The following is a 27005-nucleotide window of genomic DNA, read 5'->3' on the forward strand; positions in this document are numbered from 1 at the left end:
CCCACGTATAGGTTTCTCAGGAGATAGATAAGGTGGTAAGGCACTCCCATTTCTTTAAGGACTTGCCATAGTTTGCTGTGGTCCACACAGTCAAAGGCTTTTGCATAGTCAATGAAGCAGAAGTAAATGTTTTTCTGGAACTCTCTGGCTTTCTCCATAATCCAGCGCATGTTAGCAATTTGGTCTATGGTTCCTCTGCCCCTTCAGAATCCAGCTTGTACTTCTGGGAGTTCTCGGTCCACGTAGTGCTGAAGCCTACTTTGGAGGATTTTGAGCATAAGCTTGCTAGCGTGTGAAATGAGTGCAATTGTACGGAGCATTCTTTGGCACTGCCCTTCTTAGGGATTGGGATGTAAACTGATCTTTTCCAGTCCTCTGGCCACTGTTGAGTTTTCCAAACTTACTAGCATATTGAATGTGGCACCTTAACAGTGTCATCTTATAAGATTTTAAATAGTTCAAAAGGAATGCCATCACCTCCACTGGCCTTGTTGTTAGCCAGGCTTTCTAAGGCCCACTTGACTTCACTCTCCAGGATGTCTGGCTCAAAGTCAGCAACCACATTATCTGGGTTGTCCGGGATATCCAAATCTTTCTGGTATAATTCCTCTGTGTATTCTTGCCACCTCTTCTTGATGTCTTCTGCTTCTGTGAGGTCCCTACCATTTTTGTCCTTTATCATGTCCATCTTTGCACAAAATGTTCCTCTAATATCTCCAATTTTCCTGAACAGATCTCTGGTTTTTCCTTTTCTATTATTTTCCTCTATTTCTTTGCATTGTTCATTTAAGAAGGCCCTCTTGTCTCTCCTTGCTAATATGCTATCTAGAAGAGAATAAAAAGAGAGAATGTGTATCTGTGTCTGCCTCTTAGTCTATGAAATGTAGGTATCTGAAAATTAGCATGGATGCTAAAGGGACTTTAAGAGTATGCATTGTTGCCTGGGAAGCAGGTGAAAAGAGAAGAAAAAAACTGTAAAAAATAAGAAGAGGGAAAGTAGAGATGAGAAAAAGAATACTTGAAAGAGCTGGGCTTAGGAGCTACTAAAGGGTTTTGGATCCTTCCAAATCTGGTATTCCTGCTAGTTTTAGTATTGGAAGCTGTCTTGACAGAACTAAGAGTCATTAGCTCATTTAGAGTAGTTTCTCTTCAGATGTCAGAAATGGTTTGTTTTTGTTTACTCATTATATCCCAAATACTCCATGATATAATATAAAGTATTTTGGAAGAGTTCTGCATGCAACTCGAACAGCAGCAAAAGCAGTAATTTCTTTGATAGAACTCAAGCAGGCTAACAAATGATGCAGCTCTCTGAAGAAAAAGACACAAAATTTATGTATAGCAAACGTTGACAGAAAATAAAGGACTCATTTCCATCAGTAGATTTTTGGCTCTTCTGAGAAACTAATTACTTCTATCTTCTGCCCCATCCATTAATGCAGGGCTCCATTATAATTACCCATCCTTAGTCAACTGCAATTAACAAAAAATACATTTTTATTTATTTAAAACATTTTAACCCATCTTTCTCCTTAAAAAGGACCCAAAATAGCTTACATCATTAAAAGTCAATGTTTAAAGCTAAAAACAGTGAGCATACAAACACTAAAAAGGATCAAACACTAAAAAGGATCAAACAAATACCACTCTAAAAGACAGTAAACAAAAACAGGTTGTGAGCTGAGTGTTGGCTTCAGTACTGCACCACAAGGCTCCTAACAAACAATTCAAGGCTGTGCAATATATCAGAAATTCCCTCTTAAATGAAAAGGATATGAAATTTCAAGGACTGAAATATGAATATGAAATATTAATACCCTGCAAATGTACAGGATAGGATGAAAAGTATTCCATTCAAATTTACTACCCTGAATTTTGCAACCAGATTGCATGCACCAAAAAATGCTTTCCCTGGTTACAAATACACTTCTTCCTTCACGCCTTTTCTGTTTTCAGGAACTTTACATCATTCACTACCTTGCTACTATGATCCTTGCTAGAACCGAGCTGTACAAAGTATTTTTACAGACTCTCGCTCAAAACCACTTTTGCAATTTCCCCTCTTGCACAGACATGTCTCAATGTAATTTAGGTCAGCTTAGCTTCCTACACTTTGAAATACTTTGCACAGCAACAATGATTAATTATTCACAAACTCTGTTGGAATACCTAAAAGGACCACACTCTTCTGTTACAGTATTGAAAGGATTACAGTTTTAGGATCATGAAGATCACATACCAGTTAGCAATGTCTTTATGGGCTACTAAATTCTGCAGGAATGCTTGTAGCCCCAGCTGTCTATCATCCAGGAAGTCAGGATTATAATTATCCTTGAACCATCGCTTTGGTGGAAGTGCCAGTCGAAAACCAGGAAACATCTCTTTGAGCTGGAAAAAAATAAAACAGGTCACGCTAGTCAGACACAACACTTGCCATAGAGAAGACACAGCAGTAGATGATAATCCACCAAGATCACTTCCTGAAAGAGTCAGACATGATTGCATTCTTATACATATAGTCTGGATTTTGTATTCATCTTACTTAATACATCTTTTATTGACTCAAGCTGCATGGGGAAGATTCTTATGGCAGCAAGGAACAAGATTTCTTTTTGGTAAATTAAGTGTATGACTTGTATATCCTCATCCCTAACTAACTGAATTAAGAGGAGTTACCTTTCTGTAGAATGCAAAATATAGGTAAGCTGAAAAAAATGCCTTTTTTGCTTACAAGTCCCTACCTAAGTCAGGCAATATACAAGTGTGAACTTAAATTAGTCATTCTAAAGCTTTGGAAGGAAATAAATCTAGTCCTGAATCACTTAAAACAAATCAGCAGGTTAGACTGCCCACTGGTACCATAATGAATACCATTTGCTATAATAACCTCCATCGGCTGGAAGCATGGCCTTTGGTATGCTTTAACTCAGTCATGAGATCAGAGCTTCTGCATTCATGGTATATGAAAAAGCACAATGGCTGTGTGTTCCTTTAGCAAAATTCCAAACCAGATTATAATACTAAAATGTAACATTATAAAACATCAGTCTCTGCAGCCAAAATATTCTATCCTTCCTCCTAACCTCACCCCTCAAACACACAGAGTTGCCGCTCTAGTGTATTCATGGCAAAATCGCCAGCCATTCACCTCATTTTTATTGTGGAATTAGGTCTGCCCACTCACAGATTTTCCCAGGTTGCCTGATGTCCCATTTCCTGTGATTCATCTGTATCATTTTCTACTCCCACCCCTAGTGCCTAATCCACATTTCCAGAATCAATGTCCACTTCCTCCTCGGTTGCTGTTCTGGGTGCCTAGATAAATTCTATCACCAGGCAATTTCACACCCTGTGAAATGTCTACAACTATGCTGAATATGTATATCCACTTTAGTAGGATCATCCTCACACATTGATTGTCTGACTGTTTGTGACACTGGGTATTGGAAGTGAACATCCACTTGGATGTGCAGGATGCACTGGATCTTCATGGCATTCCTTCTTGAGTCTGGAGAGACAACTGTGTCTTGTGATTAGTGATGGGAAAGGCTAAACAAAAAACATAGGGACTTTCATGATTCTGAGCCAAACTTCTCCTTAAGTTCTCTTTCCACTCTTTGGCCAAAATCCTGTTGCACAGCTATCCCAGAATAATGAAAATGTTATCACTGAGAGCAGTATATTGCTGCTAATCAAACAGTCCCTGATTCAATTTTGGGTTGCATGTGATTTCACTGCACTGTGCACAAATCACACACAAGCAGGCATTCTTTAATTAGCATCAGCTGGCCACTGCCAGTGACATCATTCTCAATACACTCCCACTACACAAGAAGATAGTGGTGTTCCTTCCATTGTTCTTATCAAGCTGACTGAATGTCTGAAAATTAATCAAGTTATTGTCTGAGGTCATTACCCAGCTGCATGTCTGAAAATTAATCAAGACCAGAATCACTCACACTATCAGTGTTTTCATGATAGTTTCCCTATTATATTTGAGATCAATGTATAAACTACCATGTATATACACTTCTGTAAATCCCCACGTTTCCAATATTTCAGGGTTCACCAGGCATACATTTGATTGAGAACATTGGGTATTAGCATGTTTTTGCTACAATATTTAGTTACTTCCCTTTGCCTCAGATTTATATTGTGGATTCTTCAGATTGAAGACTGGCAACACCTCCTCTTTCATGTATGGACCGTGTTCCCTTCCAAAATGACCAGAGAGTTTATATTACAGTATCTTGTCATGTCTGCAAATTCAGCAAACCAGTTTAATAAACCAGAATTACACTGAATAAGCCAGCTGGTGAAGAAAACTATCAACTGGTGAATAATGGATTGCAGGTATTAAATCCTGAACGTCTAAACAGTATTGCAAGTCAGGAATTATACAGATAAATCCCAAAATGACTTTGGAATGGTTCTTCCACTCCTCAGGCTTCAACTGGCTAAATTATAACCTCAAATTAATCTTCGAAGCAGGAAGAGATGGTGACCTGAGAAGTGAACTAAGAGATTTGGAAATACTTTCCCAATTTGTTTAATAGCTTCCTTTATACCCATTCTTTGTTTTAAGAGAATCCTGTCTATATCCAATTGGGACAAATATTCCTACATACCTGCATTAGGAAATAGAGGAATGTATTATCAGAGTCACACTTATTTTTCGCTCCATAAGACGCACCTTTCCATAAGACACACCAATTTTTTAGGAGAAGAAAACAGGAAAATATAATCTGTTTTCTTCACTCCATAAGACGCACAGACTTTCCACCCCCCTGTTTTGTGGGGGAAAAGTGCGTCTTATGGTGCAAAAAATACGGTATTTATAAAACAGTCTCTCTGTGTCCCTTTTGTAAAAATTTAGGAATTTAGGAGATAGCTAATCCATCTCAATGAAGCAGACGAACCAGTTAGGAACTTTATTCCCTCCGACGACTGCAAGCTTGAGTTTCATTTAGTTTAGAGGTGGGCCACTTCCTAGGTTGGGATACCAAGAAACCTTCAGTGCATGCAATCTCCTGACACTACCAATTACCAGTACCACCATTTCTACCACCACAAAAACCCCAGCAATCTTGTTGGGAAATGTACTTGTTTCCCAGTAGAACTGCACTTCTGGTAGCCCATTAGGGGAACAAAAGGACATTTTTAGGACAGATGGCTGATATGGGTGATGTTGCCTACAAACATATTTTATATATTTAGAGAACCAGAGCAGAGAACCACATATTGTTTGGAAAACTCGAAAACCTCTATCGGAATTTCCTATCAGCCCAATGTTTGACATCCAGTCTCCAATCTGGTATGGCTACTACACGAGCTATATTTGAATGTCAAACATATTGCAAGTCAATTATACACAACATTTTTGGTAAAAAGAAAGATAATTTATACATGCAGGATTGGCCCAAATCCTGTTGCTTAGTACTGTAAATTGTACTACACTAGGCTGAATGAATCAGTGGGAATTTAGGGTGTCAAACCATCCATAAGTTCCATTGAGTCAAATGGTCCTGTTTTACTGGTGACTTACTTTGCCAAGGAAAGTCACAGTTAAAGTAGGATTCAAACAATGGAACCTATGGAGGAGATGATTGACTAAATCTCCATTGATTCAATGGACCTACTGTAGTGCAAATTATGGATTTTTGCCATAGTATGTTGTATTTATTAGTTCTATGGTAACATTACCAGTTTGTTGCACTTTAACTTCTTAAGTTATTTATTAACCATGGAAACAAAGATATTAACCTAGGACATTAATAACTGGAGTTCCTGGCCACTTCAAATTTATATACCTTGTCATTAAGCCTGGAGAAGTCTGTATACCTTCTGAAGACGACCCAGTTCTCCTCTGGATTTCTTTTAACAAGAATTTTGTAAACCTGTTAAACATAAAATACTGTAAGTGGCACAGTCAACTCACATTACACTGCAATTATTAGAAGGCTGACCTAACCATTCTTTGTCTGAAAAAAAGAGAGAAACTTTTATCAAAGCCTGCCAATGTTTGCCTACACTTGAAAAATGAATAACTCTTTCAAGCAAGTCGAGAACTTGGGTGGTCTTTACATGCACATTTTCCCTACCCGTCAATAAAACTAATTTCCATGATTTGTGTGTGGGCACTTCTAAAATTATTTCACTGCAGGTTCCCAGTAACCATGTTCAAGGTTACAGTTTTCCTTGCGTATTCAGGTTAGACTAAACAAATGATTGCACTAAACTTTCAACAAATGCTATTCTTCTGATGAGAGAAAAATACAACAGGGCAACATGCCATTCTGCATCTGACCATTTGATGAAGCCCCCCATGAAAGTTTTTGCAGCTTGTCTTCATGGACCAGAGCTGGAAAGCAAAGGAATGCAAATAGCACCGCAGCCCCATATGTTTCCTCCTACAAATAAGTACTAGAGTTCAACTAGGCTTACTTACAGGTATGTGAATACAGAATTTCAGCCAAAATTCCCATTTGATTCCTTGTAGCTCAACCAGAACAACCATATCTAAAAACCACCTCAGATATCCTTAAATGCTGAATCAGACTCAGACTGATAAGCAGTGCTAATCACTTTTGAAAATGCAGCTTTCTAAAAAGTGCTAATTACTATGGCAAGTCCAGTGTAGTAGAAATTAACCATGCTCATAAGGCTCAGTGACATTTGCAAAAATTAAGCATTCAACATTTGAAATAACCATACTGAAACCAGAACATTTTGGATAAGCCCAGAGGAATGCATCTATCAAGGAAGCCCAAGAGCCATTCACAGAGGAAACAATTGCAGACAAATCCCATGTTTATTTACAGTATTTATGGCAAAGCTGTGACTAAATGATGTGGTACTAGTGTCAACATTTTGCAAGAAAACAATCACAACTTACAGTGAATTTTGCCCTCTCTTCCATCACCTCATAACCTAGTATTGTAGGTGTAGCAGGCCGATCTTCCCAGCTCCCAAATTCTCTGTTTTGTTCCGTATCTTCTGATGGTTGTGTGCAATATTCCATGGATGTGTTTATACCTATAAATTTAGTCCTAACAAGTGGACTATTACAAGGAGATGAAGTGGCTCCAATCCCATCAGGGACACTCATCTTTTTAAAACTACTGTTCGAAGAATCCTCCAATTGGCCCTTGGAAGAATCTGAACATGTTGAAATGCTGCCAAGAGATGACCTTCTTTGATTTCTATTTGTAGTAAAACTAGTAGAACTTCCTATAGGAATTGGGACAGGAACAAATGGGGTAGCCATCCTTCATCAGAAATCTTCAGAAAGTTGATACTTGTCTGTAGTCTGTTTGCTTCTCCTTCAGTTATCTGGGAAGAAAACAGAATAGGATTTAAGAAACTTCTAATATTTCTAATATTTCTAATATTTCAAAGGTCTGGAGGTTTCTCCTCCATGTTACATAATATAATAATAAAGCAAGGAATTGTTGCAAATAAAAAAGTATGGTCTGTAAAAATCTCACTAATCAAAAACTGGACAAAATGTTTTGGTAAGTTCTCAGTCTTAGATATTGATTTAAATCTTTACCCATTTCCAACAGTCTATACCTTTTTGTACACCAGTCAACAAGTTATTTTAAACCCCTGTAACTGTCCATGTCTTGCCAAATTTCACATACTGTACTCAGTACTACACAGTATGAAGCAGAAATACTACCGTATTTCTCCAACCAGGCAGTCTCCCACCATGCAGGTTTTAATTCTCAATGCCTTCGTCAGAATGACCAGTGGGTGTGCTGGCTAAGGATGATGCGAGTTGCAGATCAATACTTCTGAAAGATGCCCACTGATGAAGACTGCACTAGAGTGTTAGCAAGCAAATCACACACATAACACACAACCCCCTTTTGTACTCAGACAATGTATTATGAAGTCTTTAAGAGAAACTCATCAGAACTTATTCACTAGATTTAATAGAGTCTAATCAGTTTGTAAGTTTTGTATTCATTTGTCCACAAAGTCACTCAGAATGCAAAAGAAAAAGATGAAAGCCTTGACCTCCCTACCCAAAAGCATGAAAACATTTCAATTGAAGAGCTGGGGTTGAAAACAATGAAAAATAATAACATGACTGAACAAATAAATGAAGAAAAACTCATTTATAAGAGTATTTTCTTTATATTTCTAGGATAACCTCTAGACATTTGATCAGGGTATGATGTAAGCAAAAGCCTTTGACTGTGTGGACCACAGCAAACTATGGCAAGTTCTTAAAGAAATGGGAGTGCCTGACCACCTTATCTGTCTCCTCAGAAACCTATATGTGGGACAGGAAGCAACAGTTAGAACTGGTCATGGAACAACTGATTGGTTCAAAATTGGGAAAGGAGTACGGCAAGGCTGTATACTGTCTGTCAGCTTATTTAACTTATATGCAGAATACATCATGCGGAAGGCTGGACTGGAAGAAACCCAAGCCGGAATTAAGATTGCTGGAAGAAATATCAACAACCTCCGATATGAGGATGATACCACTCTGATGGCAGAAAGTGAGGAAGAATTAAAGAACCTTGTAATGAGAGTGAAAGAGGAGAGTGCAAAAAATGGTCTGAAACTCAACATAAAAAAAACTAAGATCATGGCCACTGGTCCTATCACCTCCTGGGAAATAGAAGGGGAAGACATGGAGGCAGTGCCAGATTTTATTTTCCTGGGCTCCATGATCACTGCAGATGGAGACAGCAGCCCCGAAATTAAAAGATGCCTGCTTCTTGGGAGGAAAGCGATGACAAATCTTGACAGCATCTTGAAAAGCAGAGACATCACATTGCCCACAAAAGTCCGAATAGTCAAAGCTATGGTTTTTCCTGTTGTGATGTATGGAAGTGAGAGCTGGACCATAAAGAAAGCAGACCGCCGAAGGATCGATGCCTTTGAATTGTGGTGCTGGAGGAGGCTCTTGAGAATCCCCTGGATTGCAAGGAGAACAAACCTATCAGTTCTAAAGGAAATCAACCCTGAGTGCTCACTGGAAGGACAGATCCTGAAGCTGAGGCTCCAATACTTTGGCCCTCTCATGAGAAGAGAAGACTCCCTGGAAAAGACTCTGATGTTGGGAAAGTGTGAAGGCAAGAGGAGAAGGGGACGACAGAGGACGAGATGGCTGGACAGTGTCAGCGAAGCAACCAACATGAATTTGACACAACTCTGGGAGGCAGTGGAAGACAGGAGGGCCTGGCGTGCTCTGGTCCATGGGGTCACGAAGAGTCGGACACGACTAAACGACTAAACACACACACATGATGTAAGTAGAAGCACAACAATAAAATAGTATCTCAGATGTACATGTGTTTTAATAGGGGGGTTGGGTAGATAGCTCACTGAGTTATGGATCTAGGTGCAGGGCTAGAGATTGAGAGTTCCATTCCTCACTGTGCATCCCAGGAGTAGAACCAGCTTGTGTAGCCTAGGGAAGTGGTTCTCAAACTTTGGTCCCCAGATGTTCTTGGACTGCAACTCCCAGAAATCCTGGCCAACACAGCAAGTGGTGAAGGCTTCTGGGAACTACAGTCCAAGAACATCCAGGGATCCCAGTTTGAGAACCACTGGCCTAGGGCAAGTTCCACAGTCTCAGGATGAACCCAGAAGAAAGAAAAAGTAAACCACTTCTGAGTGCTGGCTACCTAAGGGTCCCCATAAGACAGAATTGACTTGATGGCACACAAAAACAACATCATCAATAACAACGAGGGTGAGGATGAACTGAATTTTAGAAAACGCTTATAACTGAGTTCATATTATTTATGTCATCCTTGAAGATACTGTTCATTTTTATTTGTATTTATTTGTTTTATCAAAAGCAAGTACTTGAAGTTTTAAAATATAAACTATTTACAGTATTTTAAAGATTTATTAACCTAACTTTTCTTCTGTGAACTATATGTTAATAACATTGAAAAAAGAGCGCCCAAGATATAAAACTTCTAATACAACGATCTTTTCAAAGATGCTTGAATTAAATGCATATATCAAAAGCAATAACAGAATAGTCTTTTCATAACATGAGGAAAGAAGAAATGTGCTCATTTTAAATGAGCACTAGCTGATAGATTAAAATTTAATATGACTTTCTATTCACTACGAGAATCATTATGCCACCCACCAGAGAGAGAAAATAATTCTGAACATCAGTACCAATTTAATTTTACCCATGCCTTGAGCTTGATATTTTTTTGTAATAAACAAAAATGATATTTGGGCTAAACAAATATGAGCAATAGTAACATGAGAAGGGACAAAAAAGAGAAAAGCAACCATACTGATATTCTTCTCCAAAATAATAACTATGTCACCAACAAAATGCAAAAGGGTTGGATTCCATCTTCTCTGAATTATTAAATGCCATTAAACACCATAAGTTGCATAACACAAATACATTTGTTGAACTGGAAACATTCAGGCAGCATGGGCTCACATACCCCATTACACAGCAGAATCTCACCGATCAATCCACCTAGACTCTAATTTTTACATTTATCCTAACTCAAAGAAGTATTGACATATGACTGTGAAAAATAATTTCCTCAGACTTTTAACTCAGTTTTCACATTTTAGCATGTCCTTTGTCTTTTATTTTTGCATCCGACACATACAAGGCGAAATCCAATTGGAGATGCAGCCAGAGGAGACTCATTAAAGCAGTGAACTCTGAAAGCGAACAAGTAGGGAAGTCCCATTGATACAGTGCATTTAGGTCAGATTTTATTTTGCTGTACTGATAATTGCTAACTCATTCTCTGTTAACTCCTCATTTCCCTTGCTTTAAACACTTCTTTCTCTGCACCCTGTGGATTATGCTGTTGTCCTTTTTCCCACTACATAACCACAGATTATTAGACTCAGACTTAAATTTTGTCTTGATTGTTATTATGTGTCTGCTTTTCTAGGAGAATCCAAATAAATCTCTTGCAAAAGCAGACCTTAATCGGAGGCAGAGAATACTTAATAGTAACAATCTGATGGCTGAAGAAGTGGACTTGTCTATGAAAGCTCACATTAAAATATAGCAGCTAATCTTTAAGGTGCCAGAACATTTTTGTCTTATGTTTTTGTTTGGTTTTGCCTGACAATTTCATTTCGTAGATTTCATGGGTAAACCCTGGAAGGCACCTGTCCTTTGTTAGGCAATTCCGTAACTCTATGATGTTCCTAGCAGAATTCCCAAAAGGTAGTAGCACATCAAAGAGGCCATCCCAGGGACTGAACTGGTTGGAAGCATTTAGGCTGACAATATATGAAGAAAGTTTGTTAATGGTGGTGGAAGGACCTTTGTACTACCTTTGGGGAAGAGCAACTTGGCTTAGCTTAGTGACTCTTTCGGCATTTCTAGGACAGATCCCTCAGAGCCATCTTGCTTTACTCAAGTATACAGTGATGCCTCGACTTACGAACATCCCTATTTACAACCATTTCGAGTTACGACCAGCTCTGGCTGCAAAATTTTGCTTCGACTTGCGGCTAGAGCTTCCAGTTACACAAAAAGGCAGGGGAAAAAGGTGGGAAATTCAAATTGCTAACTATAGGTGGCGAAGAGGCTGCTTCTTTGTAGCTCTTCTGCCCCAGCAGTTAGAGAGTGTGCTATCAGAGGAGGCTGCCTGGTAAGGTAAGGTGCTGCTTTATGCTTTTTACAAACTGTTCTGGGTGTTTTTGCAGCGTGGTTTTGGGCTGGGGAGTTATGTTTCTGTGCTGTGATGGGTCTTGGGGGGGTTTGTTTGTTTTTTGGTTCCCTGCATTTCCTATAGGTCTTGAGGGGTTTGGTTGCTTTTTGGAGTGTTTTTTCCCATTTCCGATGGGTCTGGGGGGGTTTGTTTTTCGCCCCTCCATTTCCAATGAGTCTTGGGGGGGTTTGTTTGGTTTTTGGTTTTTCCCCCCCATTTCTGATGGGTCTTGCATGCTTCCCTTGCTTTTTGCTTTGTTTTCTGTCATTTCCGACATACTCCGTTTGTTTTCTGTGCATTTCCGACGTTCTCCCTTTGTTTTCTGTGCATTTCCAATGGGTCTTGCATGCTTGATTACTTTTCTCCCCCCCCCCTTTGACCGGAAGGGATTAATCGCGTTTCCAATGAGTCTTGCAGTGATTTTCTTGTGTATGAAATTTTTCTTTGACTGGAACGGACTAAATGATTTCAATGCATTTCAGTGGGAAATGGTGCTTCGACTTAATGACAATTTCGAGTTACAACCGTCTTCCAGAACCAATTAAGTTCGTAAGTTGAGGCACCACTGTACCATGTGCCATTTTGACAGAGCTGTGCAAAGGCTGCGGAGCTCCATGCTGCAACTGAGAAAAGTAATGCATAAAAATATATTGAGGAACTGAAACTACTGGAAGTCCATGAAACTGGACATTTTAATGGACATAAATTCATCTATGGGAGTAGTATCAAACCAAGTACATTATGTCAGGGTGCACAACCTATGCACATCAGGGGCTGATTTTCTACCTCAATGATTCTTGGGATGCCACAAAAATGTGTCAGAAAATAGAAAAAGAGGACACTAGAACTGGTCATAGGTTCACTTCCAGTATTGATAATTTGTTTATTTTTCATATTAAACAGTGCAGGTAGTCCCTGCAACTTATTTAAAAAGTGAATAATCATTGTTCCATTTTTCCTGAACTCTAATGTCTTAACATATTCAATAGATCTACTCTAATACAACTTACTACATTAAGCAACAGAATTTCAGCCAATAAACGTAACTGTGCAGAAACCTCTCTGAGGAATTCTGCTGTTAAAAGATAATGCTAAACTAGAATTAAGAATTGCATAATTCAGAACAAGGCGTAGGTCAAGATTGGCTACAATCAATCTGTATGGTAGCACTTGAACAGCCACAGTATGCTCAGCTTCCCTGGCATGATGAAAAATAATGAGAGTGGACACACTGGTGAAGCTTATCAAAAGCTATGATTGTTGTATATTTAATGGGCACATACAGTGGTGCTCCGCATGATGACGATAATCCGTTCTGTTAAAATCGCTGTACAGCGAAATCGTTGTCATGCAAAAAAAAACAACACATTGGAATGCATTGAAAACTGGTTAATGCATTCCAATGGAGAAATACCTCAACATCCAGCGAAGATCGCAAAAAAGTCATCGTCAAGCGATTTCATCGTTCAGCGGGGTAAGCGTCTAGTGGGGCACCACTGTATTGGAAAACAACATATATGCTTCTGTCCAAGGAGAGGCCTGTCTATGAATTGTTATATAAAGTTTCACCATGAGATTTAGTATACAGTGGTGCCTCACTAGACGATTGCCTTGTGGGACAAAAAACCCGCAAGACTATTGGTTTTCGCGATCACTATGGTGTCTTGCAAGATGTTTTTTTCTATGACCATGCCATGCTTCGCAAGATGTTTTTTTGAGACCAATGCTTCGCAATACTTTTGTTTTTTGAGACCAATGCATAGGGAACCTCGCAAATGATTTTTTTCACAAGACGACGATTTTCGCGGAATGAATTAAAATCGTTTTGCAAGGCAACACTGTATATGAATCAGTCCCAGTTACTTCATGTCTTGTAAATGGAAGGCCCCCCTTCACAAATGGTAGCCATGTTAACTTGCTGCAACAAAAAGAAAAGTCTTGTGGTACCTGACAGACTAGCAAGTTTTATTTGACATAATGTTTTATGGACGGCAGCAAAGATGACATGGAACACAATTTATTTATTTATTACCCCATTCCCATTAGCATCACAGCACTACTCTGGGTGGGTTACACCTCATAAAAGAGAAAACAAACAAACAAAATTAGAAATATTAAAACCAATAGTAATAACCCTTAAAAAACAAACAAAAACAGATGGCACTGATTAATCCCAGAGTAGATGAAGGAAAAGAGGGGAGGGAAGAGGAGGAGGGAAAAGAAAAAAGTGGGGGAAAGTGGTCAACTGGGGTTGGTGTGGAAAGCCTCCCTGAAAAGCAATGTCTTAAAGTTTAATTGGTTCTTAAAAGTCAACTGGGAGGGGACTAGGTGGAGCTCCTCCGGAAGCTGGTTGCTTAAAGTTGGAGCCACTGCAAATTAAATCCATGAACACTTGCACAAAATAGAATCTATTATTGTTCAAGGCTTCCTAACAATCTTTGTTGTTTCTGAAGAAAAACTGGTTCAAATAGAAAAGGAATCATTTTGCACACCTTCAAAATACGACACATTAAAGCACCACTCCATCAGATCAATCAAGAAACCTCAGTGGATATTCAAAAATCAAAACTATGCCATGCAGCTTCAAATTCAAGAGCCATCAGTAAATCTGAACTGTGAACCTGAACCATGAATAGAGAGAACAAGAGCTTATCAGGACTGGTCAAAGATAAGGACCAGAGGGGAAAAAAAAACCAAACAATCATTAAGGAAGGAATCTGGCACTTTTTCCAGAGAAGCCCAGATGGACATCAAGCTTCTGGGAAGTCCAGATGGACATCAATCTCATGATCAACTATCAGTTCAGAATTCATTCATTTTAGTCCCTCACTCACTGTAGTCAGAATCATACTGCTTATTTAAGGTATGTGTCATTGACTGCAGCTAATTGCAACTAACTGTTGAAGTGATGGGGTGCATCTCAGTTGCCTACCCCATTATGCAGTTGACTGCATGACTCAGATGCACCCTGGCACCTTGTCAATTAGCTACAATCAAACAGTGCTTAACCATACACCAATACCGTGCAATCTCCTCAACAGGGGATACATGACAAAACAGAAGTTGTCTCATTCATTCCCAGTAGTCTTGTGTTCAGAAAAGGGATGGAGATCTCAGGTTCTGTGTAAGCAACTATATTAGTGAGATAACTCATCTCTCCAACAATATATACTTGGTGGAGCAGGAAGCCTTCTTGGTCTAGAGGAGGGCCACACAATTTATTTATTTATTTATTTATTCATTCATTCAATTTATACCCCGCCCCCCTAGACAGCGTCTACTCAGGGTGGCTTACAAAATCATAAAATCATTAAATAACAATAAAAACATCACAATCAAAAATAAACAAGATTCATAATCATAAAAACATTTGAACAATAATATAGCATGATCAAGATGGGGAACACAAGAACAGAAAGATAGAATTCAGGAATTGCAATGAGGGAAAGCCTGCCTGAAGAGCCAAGTTTTAAATGGCTCTTAAAAACACCCAGCAAGGGAGCCAGGAGTTAAACCATTACCTGTCACTGTCATCATTTCTAGGGGCTTAAACTTTATTTCAACTACATCTGTAGTATTTCTAGAGATACAGTACATGAAAGAATCTGAAAGGACTCAAGAACTACAGCTGTTCTTTGTCTATAGAAGGCCTTATCTGAGTTTATAGTTGCACCCCATGAGGAATCAATGGAACACTTGAAGAAGATGCCACAGCAGTTACAGAAATATAAAAAAAGCTTCTCAATTGCAGTTTCATGAAAAGAGAAGCACAGTATTTGAGAATGGAAGTCATTAAAAGTTACAATTTAGAATATGATCACATGTTGGCTGTTTGTATCTTAACAAAGTAAACAAATTTGTTGTTCTCCCTCAAACTAACAAATTTTTGGGGAGAACAAAACTCTCTCTCTCTAACATAGTTAATCATAATCTACACACTATAAAGTTCAATATAATAATTTTAATTTAAAACTATTTATGCCAATTACTGTACTAATTTTAGACTAAACTACGAAGATGAAATGTCAAACTACTGATTTGTTAAAAGTTTGCGTCTAACTCTGAAATGCTTGCTCAAACACAGTTTCTCATTAAAAACCTAGAAATCATTTCAAGATTTTTAGGGTTTTCAAATACTCACTGCTGCCCATCCCCAGATCAAATCAGCCACCCACCCACCCCTTTTGGAGGGAACACTGTAACAAACCATAAAATAGCAAGAATCCCTGATGTCAGTGGAAAGTAAAAGAGAAAGGGCAATGCCTCCTGTGCTCCCATATTTATGAAAATAAACATACCTGGGTTGGCAAATATTTGTATAACATCCAGATACAGAAGTTATGCACTATCCATGGGGGTCATTTTTTGGAAGTGAGCAGGAGAGAGAGGGAAGGAAGGAAGAGCAGGGGAATTATCAGAAAACTATCAGCAGTAGAGGAGTCTGTGATGGGGGTGGGAAAGACAGGGGCAGGAAAAAAGCCAGTGCAGCAGCATTTGTGAACTTAAAGCTCATTGTATCAAATGGATGAAGTGTTCAGTACACTAGAAATGCTACTCCCAGAACTGTAAAAGGGGGGGGGGGGAGTAAACAGGAGGGTAAAAGAGCAATGAAATTCAAGCAACCCCTCTTCAGACCAAGACAGCAGAACCTCTCCGGTTTGATTGCTTTTCACGGTTGTCAACCCTCGTGGGAACAGTTTTTTAGTCTCTGCACCCACGGCTCTGTCTGTTTGCACCTACCAATGCCAGATCAACTTTAGTGTCCGACGAAGCTTCCTTTCCAGACGGGAGAAGATTATGTTGCAATACGTCTGCAATCCTTAAGATGTCACAGAACTCTTCGTAGTTTTGAACCCAACACGGTCCAAAAGCTCCTTTCGGAGGGACGATTCGCCTGGCGAGGAAAGGAGAGCGAGAGGAGGCGCGGGATGGGGAGAGTGGACACCAGAAGAAGAAGCCCCCTTCTCCCCTCTCGAAACTTCCCGCGGGAAGCCTCGCCCGGCGCCCGGCCCGGCTTCTCCAGGGAGCGCAGTCCCAAGCGGGCGTCCACCTGACCCGACTCGTCCCCTCCACCCACCCCCGCCCGTCTCCTCTCGGGTCTGGGCACTTGGCTCGGCTCGGCTCGGCCGGCGTCCGCCCAAGCCTCCCCTTCTTCTCCTGACCCATCCGAGGAGGGAGCAAGGCGAGAAGCGAACTCAGTCCCGGGGCACCGGAGACGGGCCGGAGAAAGAGGAGCGGCGGCGCGTACCTGTTGGGAAAACGCCACGGCTGCCTCCGCTCTCTGGCGAGTCCCGAGTTCTGGCCGCCGCCGCCGCCACTGGTTTGTCAGCCCTCCCGGACTACACCTCCCGAGAGGCATTGCGAGGCCGGGCCGACCGACCCGCGGGCCTTTGAAACTACAAGTCCCGGAAGGCAGTGCGATGAAAAGTGGGCCGTGATTCGGCATCTTCTGATCAAGGGCGGCTGGAGCGACGGCCGTCGTTGGCCGCCATTTTCGTGGCATGGCCTGGCGGGATTTGCAGTTCTTTTGGGGGGGGGGGGGTTGCAAGCTGCTCACGTGTTGGGGCACTGCAGCGGTATGAACGACTACTCTTTCTAGAGCTGCGGGTAACATGATCGGGCTTGGTAGTTGGGCACAGTGCAACAGTGTTATCGACGAAAGTACAAAAGGTTGTATGGTCCTTTGCAAAGCTTCTTACTACTGCGCCCGATGCCCTAAATTCACTCGTCCGGTTAAGAAAGGGGGGGGGGGAACCTGCACAATCACGAGTGTGTTTCCAGTCTACTTTCTCTTTCTCACAAAGGTTTGCTACTGACTTGAATGTTTGAGGCCACACTCCTATAAGCCCTTATTTGAAAAAAAAAAGTCTTATTTAACTTGCCTCTGAGTTTGTTTGTCTATTTAGCTATAAGAAATTGAAATAAAAACATTCTTAGTTAACATTGCAAAATCCTTAGGTTGTTGACAACGGCCTTTGGTTAATCCAAAAGTCACAAAGATACATGCAAGCTTTCAGGACCTCATATCTGTTCTTCAGGAAAACTGTTAGAAGAAGTGGAGGAGGGAGAGGGTCTTGATGTTAAAGCCACAAGCTGCAGGGGAGGGCAGGTCCACTAGAACAGTGGTTCTTAACCTTTGTTACTCGGATGCTTTTGAACTGCAACTCCCAGAAACCCCAGTCAGGACAGCTGGTGGTGAAGGCTTCTGCGAGTTGCACTCCAAAACTCCTGAGTAACCCAAGGTTAAGAACCAGTGCACTAGAACACGTGGGTTACACTTCCCCCAAGGATAGAATATTGTGGAAGCCTAATAGAGTCATTTAAAATGTGAGTCTAAATTTCTTCTGATGTTACATGTTAAGGAGTCACACTGGACAACCCAAATAGTGTGGTTGCTAAAGCATGGCTAACAACAAGGCCAGTGGAGGTGACGGCATTCCAGTTGAACTATTTAAAATTTTAAAAGACAACACTGTTAAGGTAGTACACTCTATATGCCAGCAAGTTTGGAAAACTCAACAGTGGCCAGAGGATTGGAAAAGATCAGTCTACATCCCAATCCCAAAGAAAGGCAGTGCCAAAGAATGCTCCAACTACCGGACAATTGCACTCATTTCACACGCTAGCAAGGTTATGCTCAAAATCCTACAAGGTAGGCTTCAGCAGTATGTGGACCAAGAACTCCCAGAAGTACAAGCTGGGTTTCGAAGGGGCAGAGGAACTAGAGACCAAATTGCTAACTTGCGCTGGATTATGGCGAAAGCCAGAGAGTTCCAGGAAAACATCAACTTCTGCTTCATTGACTACGCAAAAGCCTTTGACTGTGACGACAACAGCAAACTGTGGAAAGTTCTTAAAGAAATTGGGAGTGCCTGACCACCTTATCTATCTCCTGAGAAATCTATATGTGGGACAGGAAGCAACAATTGGAACTGGATATGGAACAACTGATTGGTTCAAAATTGGGAAAGGAGTACAACAAGGCTGTATATTGTCTCCCTGCTTATTTAACATATGCAGAATACATCATGCAAAAGACAGGACTTGATGAATCCCAAGCTGGAATCAAGATTGCCAGAAGAAATATCAACAGCCTCTGATACGCAGATGATACCACTCTGATGGGAGAAAGTGAGGAGGAATTAAAGAACCTTGTAATGAGGGTGAAAGAGGAGAGTGCAAAAAACGGTCTTAAACTCAACATCAAAAAAACTAAGATCATGGCCACTGGTCCCATCACCTCCTGGCAAATAGAAGGGGAAGATATGGAGGCAGTGACAGATTTTACTTTCTTGGGCTCCATGATCACTGCAGATAGGGACAGCAGCCCCGAAATTAAAAGACGCCTGCTTCTTGGGAGGAGTGTCAGAGTATAGAAATTTTATAAGCCTGAACCTGTATATGTGTTTCATTAACAAGCTGCCATTGTGCACAGATGTGAGAGTGCTGAATCACTCTGGACATGATGTAATGACTTGAAACCAGGAGAAGACCAGGTGCAAAGCATGAAGTCATCTGTTTTCTGATTGGACAAAATATGCCATGTATTTGTATATAAGTGGACTGTGTGTTTGCTTCTTTCTCTTCCTCCAGTATCACTTGCTGCCACGCATGCTGTCAGTTTGTATAAAGAGTTCCTGCTGTGCTGTTAAGATACCTGCCTGTATATAACTGTAAATACGTGTAAATACAACTGTCTTGCAACAAAGAAGAACTTGTTAAGTGTCTTCAATAACTCTGCGTATTCTACTGTTGCCAAAACCCTAACAGAGGTCATGTGCCCAGCAACGTGTGCTGCGCAAGCCAGATAAAGTCACGTGAGTAACGTGGGTGAAGTATATTAATGAAGGAGGAGAGAAAGTGGCAGTGATATAGAAGATTTGGGAGAAGACAGTTCGTCTGTTAGCCCAAAAAGACGTCAGTAGGCATTGATTTGGACAGGCTGGTTCATGATGGAACATATAACATGTCACTAGGACAAGGAGTGAACCAGTCTGTCCCCAACCTGGACCAAATTGTGGAACAAATGCCTTTCTGATCAAATTCTAAATTAGCCTTTTCAACAGCCCTATTGGAGAGCAGCTGCCACTAAACCTATCTTAAGATACAATGGGAAGGAAAGAGCTTCAGACTGGCTATGAAATCCATTATAAATCATGTTTCTCCCTAAGTGGCCCAAAGGTTTGCTCAGAAAAGGAAAATCATCAAAAAACTACTAAAAATAAAAATAAAAAAATTCCATGAACAGAAAAATCACCAAAAGACTAACTAACTAACTAACTAACTAACTAACTAAATAACTAAATAACTAAATAACTAAATGACTAAATAAATAAATAAATTCTCCATGATGGAAATTAATATTGGTACATGCCTCCCACTTCTCTGAAAATGAGGCATTCCAAGGATGAAACTGCTGATCTTAAACAGGTTTATTTGAAAGAAGTAACAGCTACTGTGTTCCGTGCTTTGTAAATGTACCTAGGGTTGTAGCCTGATAGTGGAATCCTACAGGCAAGGCTACTCAGCAGGAAGTCCCATTGATTTCAACAGGACTTATTCTTAGCATAGTATTGTAGTCTTGAGTTTCACGTAGATGAAAATGTACTGGATTCTCTTGTGATGCTTTTGTACTACTGTGTTTCCCTGAAAATAAGACAGGGTCTTATATTAATTTTTGCTCCAAAAAACGCATTAGGGCTTATTTTCAGGGGATGTTTTATTTTAGTTTTTCATGTTCAGCAATCTATATTTACTCAAATACAGGCATGTCATCTTCTTCTGGTTGCTGCACAATGTTGGAAGATGGGGTTTTGCTTATCTGGGGCTTATTTTTGGGGTAGGGCTTATATTACAAGCATCCTGAAAAATCGTACTAGGGCTTATTTTCAGGTTAGGTCTTATTTTCGGGGAAACAGGTTATTGGCTTTAATAGGAAACATACAACAGATTCTTAAAGACTCAGCTGTGATTTCATGGGAATATGAATTCAGGTACGTATATTTGAAGTAAGGACAGGCAGAAATAATTCATTCAGATGCTCCATAATCTCTTTATTCACCTTTACTACAACTTTAACAAGGGGAGCCAGTGTAGTGTAGCAGACATGTTGGGCTCTGGAGACCTGGGTTCAAATGCTCCCTTAGCTATAGATGTTCACTGGGGGATGGCAGTAAGTAGTAAACTATCCCTGGAACATCTCACATATCTCAGAATCCCTGTTGGGATATCATCACAGTTTGAAATTACTTGATAGTGCATTATACTCTAGAGCCCTAGTCTGAAAGTTTAATTTGCCACACCATAGTTCCCCTCATTAAGAAATAAATTAATAGCCATTTTCCCTCAGTCAGCCATAGTTGCATCCCAAGGCGCCTTTCTTTCAACCAGTTCAGGTCTTAGCGTGCAGACAGAGAAGCTCTAGCACTACCATTCAAAAGAGATTGTGAAGCTATTTTCTCTTTCTCTCCTTAATGGATTTTCTGAGGCTGGGGGGAAAATATGGTAGGGCTACAAATGAAAGACAGATCTGGGTTTCTCTATAAAATACTACAAGTTGTCAGTACCATAAATCAGCATTGCCAAACTGCTTTATTTCATACTATTGCTTTGAGCCTTCCTCATCTTGCCTGTGTTCTCAGAACCTTTTCTCTAGGTGAATTGTCCAGGGTTGGTCCAAGATAATTTTGCTGCCTGTGGTAGAGCAGAAAATGGCCACCTTTTCAAAAGTTAAGGTGGTGGTATCCATGCCCAGTGCATCTGGTTTGACATATGGATCAGGAAAGCTCTCAAAACCTTCCTATCCTTAACAATAAAAATACAATGATAAATTCATATTAACAATTTGCTGTGTTTAAAAATATCTCTGAAAAGTTAGAGAACTATACTCCATGGCTACAATTTTTTTTTGCATCATTACTGGGAGTAGATCTCACTGAACTCTGTAAAACCTACACATCTACTGGATGGCACTGGAAAAAACCCTCTGAACATTCTTTTTTTCACAGTTCTGGGAATTAATGTACAGGAATCAAAGCAGACATACTCAGAATGATGTATCTTAGCCTGTTTTTTTTTTAACTTCATTGATTTTTTAAAATTTATGCCAGATTTTCTGTAAAAGCAGTTTAATTTTGAGCTGAGCTGTACTGAGAAAATGTTTTTGCTAGAAATGTTAATACTGTATAAACACAGAAGGTGGAGTGGAAGATTATTCAGAGTTTGTTCCTTGGGACAGTGAAATGGAGCCACCTTGTGGTAATAAGATTTATTTCACAATTATTATAGGCTAAAGGTTGCAAAATTTCATCCCAGCAGTGTTTTTATCAAAGATTATTATCTACCCACTTTAATTGTACATTAATTGCTTCTCAATTTACATCTTATGAACTTTGTTTGTGGGCTACTGAATTGCAAAAACAAAGTGTCAACTTTTTCATGCTATTCACTTTTCCCCCTCTCCCTAAAATGTGCTGTTTATGTTTCATTAAATAAACAATTTCCAGAGTTTGCAGGTAACTTATTTGGTCTTCATATTCCAGAATGCTGCAGATGACATGGCCTATTGCAATATAACCTATGTATCAATTGTGAGAAATCAATAGTTCAGTATCTCCTAAGGATGTGTTTCCAGCCCCTACCATTTCAGAGAGCTTTCCAGATAAGAGCACTACAATACCTATTATCTGGCTGATAATTTCTTTGGATCATTTTACCAAACCAGTGATTTAAGCTCAGACCTTGGAGGCATCTGCACATCTCTAGCTTTTACTATTTTGGAGACCTGTTGAGAGACAGAGAGATGAAAAGAGAAAGCAACCCACTGAGACTAATTAGAAGATTTAGCACTGAGAGGGGGAAGTATTCCTTTGACAAATGTATAATTTATTTTTGAAATTAACTACTACTAGTTGTGTTAATAACCACTGGTTTTCATGTTGTTTTAAAAACGGATTAACTAAATTCATAGAGTAGCCTCTCCTGTGCTGGGTAAGGGTTTCTAGGCAAAACTCGGAAGAATTTACTTTTTTGGACTACAGGTCCCAGAATGCTCCAATTAGCCATCTGGGCTGGGTATGCTTGGAGTTATAATTCAAAAATATCGTTTGCCCAAGCTCTGTAGCTGTGGTCTGATATGTTGCTCCCTGAGTTTTGTATTTAGATGAAGATTGCCATTGTTTATGGCTTTGCTTTCATTTCTTATGGGCCGACAGCCACTAATTCAGCCATCTTCCAAGAATGAAATTGTATTTCTTCATACCTATCACAGCCTGTTATTTATGTATCATGTGATGAAGCACATTTTTACTTCATTTATCTACTGCAAATACATGTTCAACTTGTTTCTCTACTTCATACTGTTAAATTATGTCATTCCCCCCCCCCCCCAGCAACCTCTGTTGGAGCATATGGGTGGATTTGGACATATTTATGAGTAATCTGGTGAGAGAGGCCAGATTACTCAAAAACATGTTTGAAACTGCTTATGGGTTCAAATGTAGGATGCAGAGAAAATGTGAAATATCATAGAACTCCTCCTCCTATCAGTCATAACTTTTGCTATCCAAGGGCAGCCTCTTACCACTTCTGAATGGGTTGGCTATGGCTTCTATCAGTCCAGCATCATTAGGCCATCATATCTGGTGATTCTGGGATTTGTATTTGAAGTTGCCAGCTTTGGGAGTGCTGCCCAGGCAGAACAAGAAATACCCAGGAAAACCACAGTATGGTAGGTTACATGAAAATTAAGTGAAAAGCTAATTCTTCTGCTCCATGGTTTATTCTTAAAAGCTACATCCAGGCTGTTTAGTACATTTTCGTAGTTCATAGAAAAGTACTTTCGTGGAACAGATATTGCTGAATTAATGTGGTTCACATTGAAATGCAAACACTCACTCAATTTAGTTACAGTGATGCTTCAGTTCATTGCTGCTTGCTACAGCTATCTTTTATGTTCCTTGATAAATGCACTACCTTCTTTTTGTTTTGCTCAAAATAAGTCTTTTATTTTTTAAAAAAGGTGTTGTCTTTCAACTATAATAAAGTGCACCTTGTGAAATTGGTAATCTGACAAATTCATAAAGATGACTGCATAGAAAAGATCAGGGAGACATTAGAAAGTCTTCTCTATATGACTGCAAAGATCTTGGAAGACAGCCAGCCCGAGAGATATGTCAGCTGGAATGATATGTGTCAGAAAAAATACATCTCTAAAGTGGAAGTGACATTTGAGAACATATGAGAGAGAAGAGTGGTTTATTTTATTAGCCACAGATATTTAAATAGATAAATATGCTGTATAAATAAAGGGAAAGCTTTTCGTAGTCTTTTATCAGTCTACAACCAGCTTTTAGTTGGATTGAGTGGCTCAATCTTTTCTCAAAAGTCTGCAACACACATTAAGTATAGCCAAAAGGATCGTATTACCGTACCTCTATCCTGGCTGACAAAAGGGAAGGCTTGGCTCGGACTCCCACCTCGTTCACTTTTTTTGACTTGTTTAGCACCTGTTTTGTCTCCACAGAATCTCATGGGCCTGAAAGTAGCTGGGTTTAGAATTTTGCTTTTGTTTTATGTATGTATGAAGAGGCTGGTCAAGAATAATAACGTTGAGGACCAAACTAGATATGTCAGCTTCACCATTAGAAACAGTACTTTAATGAGTTGGTTATCCTTCAGTGAAGTTTCATGGTTCCATAGGCTGCAAATCAGCTTGCTTTTGTTTGCTGGTCAGTCATTAGGGGAGTACGTTTTGTTTGCACGTTGACTGTGGAAACAATGCAACTTTGGGGGATATTCCCTGGATAGATCACTTTTTATCACCTTCTAATTGTGAAAATGTGCCTCCTCTGGTTCAGTCAACGCATGAAAAGTTCAATGACTGCAGATATATGTCATAAATGGTAAAAAAAGAAGAAAAGAACGGCTTGCTGCTACAAGTTTCCCAAATGGAGAATTTTAAAGAGAAAATGTGGACCAGTTGATTTTTCACCAGACTTTTTTCACAAAACTTTGGTTGAAATCCTGTTGGTTACCATGGTAAGCACAACTAGAATAAGCCCATTGAATCCCTCGGCATTTGGTGAGTTCATTTCTCTTAAATGGGTCTACTCTAGTTGCAACTTATTATGCTGAAATGTATTGCAACTAGAGTAGACCCATTTGAATCAATTTAACTTATGGATAAATTTACTGACCAAATCCTCATGGATCCAATGGGCCTGTTCTAGTGCAACATACTATGCTCAGCAACAAGGTTTCAGCCAATGTGTTCCACCAATAATATTCTTTCACTTATCTATCAGTTCTTTATTTCTCAATACCCCGTTTGAGTAATTTGAAGAGGAACTGGGAGCAGACACTGTTAACTCATTTCTTCAGAGGGTTTTTTAGTAATTCCATAGGTGCCATGTTTTCATTATTTTCTAGCTCATAACCTTTACCATCTTTTAACTCATTTCTTTGATGTATAATAATTTGTTGCATGATGAGAGCATCTGAAGACAAGAGAACTTTCGTCATCAGGCACAGAGCACAAATTGGATTTGATGAGCTCTGTGTCAGAAGGAAATGGCAAGCAATAATTTATGATTCTCTCTCAAACATTTATCTTGCACTGAAGTCAGCCTCCTACTATCTAAACAGCAATTCTGGATTTATTTGACTGGCAAAATTCCATTTTGTTTAGGTCCAATGAAGGATATCAGACTGAAGAAAACTGGCCATTATAAGCTGGTTGCTGGCTCTTGTGTGATACAGATCTGTTCCCTTTCAGTGACCATGGAAGATCTTGACTATACACAAGATGGGATTTGTCTAATCTGTGTCTTCATGGATATGAAAATGTGCATCAGTGAACCCATTCCTTACTGCTTGCTTATCTGTCAAATTCCAATTTCACTATTGTCTGAGGGTCAAGATTAGCCATTGTTGATAGTATTTGAATGCAATATAATTGTAGGAAAAAGAAAGCCAACATTATGATATATCATACATCAGGAAACTCTTTTCTATTGCTATTTCTATGTTAAGCACAAAATAAAATAAGATTTTCAAAAAGGAATCATCATAAGTTCAGTTACTCATGAATAGTCTGCTCATCAAAATAAGTTAATAACCAACCATACTTCAGCTAACAGAAGACAAGGCAATGGGTGGATACAGGTAACCATTTATTAATCAGTAACTATTGTAAAAATCATGACTACAGAAGAACTGCACAACTTTAGCACTGACAATGAATAAATTGAAAGAGTTAAGAGTTTTTGTATATCTTGGTTCAATCATCAATCAAAATGGAGACTGTAGCGAAGAAATCAGAAGATTGAGACTGCAAAGGGCAGCAAGGAATTGGAAAAGATCATCAAATGTAAGGATGTGTTCCTGGAGACCAAGATCATCTACATATTTGTATTCTTGATCATCATGTATGGGTACAAAAGTTGGGCAGTAAAGACAGAAAAAAAAAGATTTGTTTGGTGCTGGAGGAGAGCTTTGCTGATACCTTGGACTGCCAGAAAGACTGGGCCCTAGTTCAAATCCAGCCTAAATTATCTCTGGAGGCAAAAATGTTGAAACTGAGGTTGCCTTACTTTGGCTATATTGTGAGAAGACAGGATTCTCAAGACTATAGTGCTGGGAAAGGTGAAAGGGAGCAGGAAAAGAGGATGATGAAATATGAGACAAGCTGACTCCGTAAAGGAACCCAAAGGCTTGATTTTGCAGGAGCTGAGGGGGGGCTGTTGAAGACAGGACATTTCGGAGATCACTCATTCATAGGATCGTTATAAATTAGGGGCAACTTGACGGCACATAATAGCAACTATTATAAGAGTTTTAGAGGTGTTTTCAAGGGGCAGACCTGAGCTATTTATAAAGTAAACCAACTGTTTATTAACACTATTAAGACTCAGATTGCTTACCTACAGTAACGGTGGGAAATGTCTTTCTGGCCAAGAGCCAAATGATGTTCTTGGCAGAGGGAGAGTGGATTTCAGTGATTAGGGGACTGGATAGTAAATAAATGGGACAAAAATTGCTAGCTCAGTGCCCTTACTGACAGTGACTTTTTCAAGGTTTTAGAATGAGAAAAGAACTGCACATACTGAGAAACCACCCAGTGATGGAATTGGGAGCAAAGGGAGCAAAGGCAATCTGGATAACCACATAATGCCGGACTGGGACCTCAGGAATGCTAGATTTGGCTCCATGGCCTAAAGTTCCTTACTCCTGACCTACAGTAACGTCAACATCCTCTTAAGGTTTTCAAAAGGCCTCCTTCTACACTTCTATGCATAATGCTTTAGGAGGCCAAAGACTCCTTTT

The 27005-nt window shown here is 39.7% G+C and overlaps 1 protein-coding gene across 2 annotated transcripts in view; it reads right to left on the reverse strand.

Annotated features, from left to right (window-relative positions):
- Nucleotides 1-17068, reverse strand: part of SNX16 (sorting nexin 16) — a 30079-nt gene extending 13011 nt beyond the window's left edge. The window contains exons 1-5 of one of the 2 annotated variants that reach the window (XM_020787562.3): nucleotides 16930-17068; nucleotides 16422-16575; nucleotides 6896-7332; nucleotides 5811-5897; nucleotides 2240-2388 (exon numbers count right to left, since the gene is read on the reverse strand). In XM_020787562.3, the coding sequence (XP_020643221.2) occupies nucleotides 2240-2388; nucleotides 5811-5897; nucleotides 6896-7267 (608 nt within the window). In that variant the 5' untranslated portion in view covers nucleotides 7268-7332; nucleotides 16422-16575; nucleotides 16930-17068. The remainder of the gene's footprint in view (nucleotides 1-2239; nucleotides 2389-5810; nucleotides 5898-6895; nucleotides 7333-16421; nucleotides 16576-16929) is intronic. The other variant, XM_020787563.3, reaches the window with a different exon arrangement.
- Between the last annotated feature and the right edge of the window lie 9937 nt (nucleotides 17069-27005).

This window comes from Pogona vitticeps, chromosome 4, assembly GCF_051106095.1.
Source record: "Pogona vitticeps strain Pit_001003342236 chromosome 4, PviZW2.1, whole genome shotgun sequence".
Classification (NCBI taxonomy): Eukaryota; Metazoa; Chordata; class Lepidosauria; order Squamata; family Agamidae; genus Pogona; species Pogona vitticeps.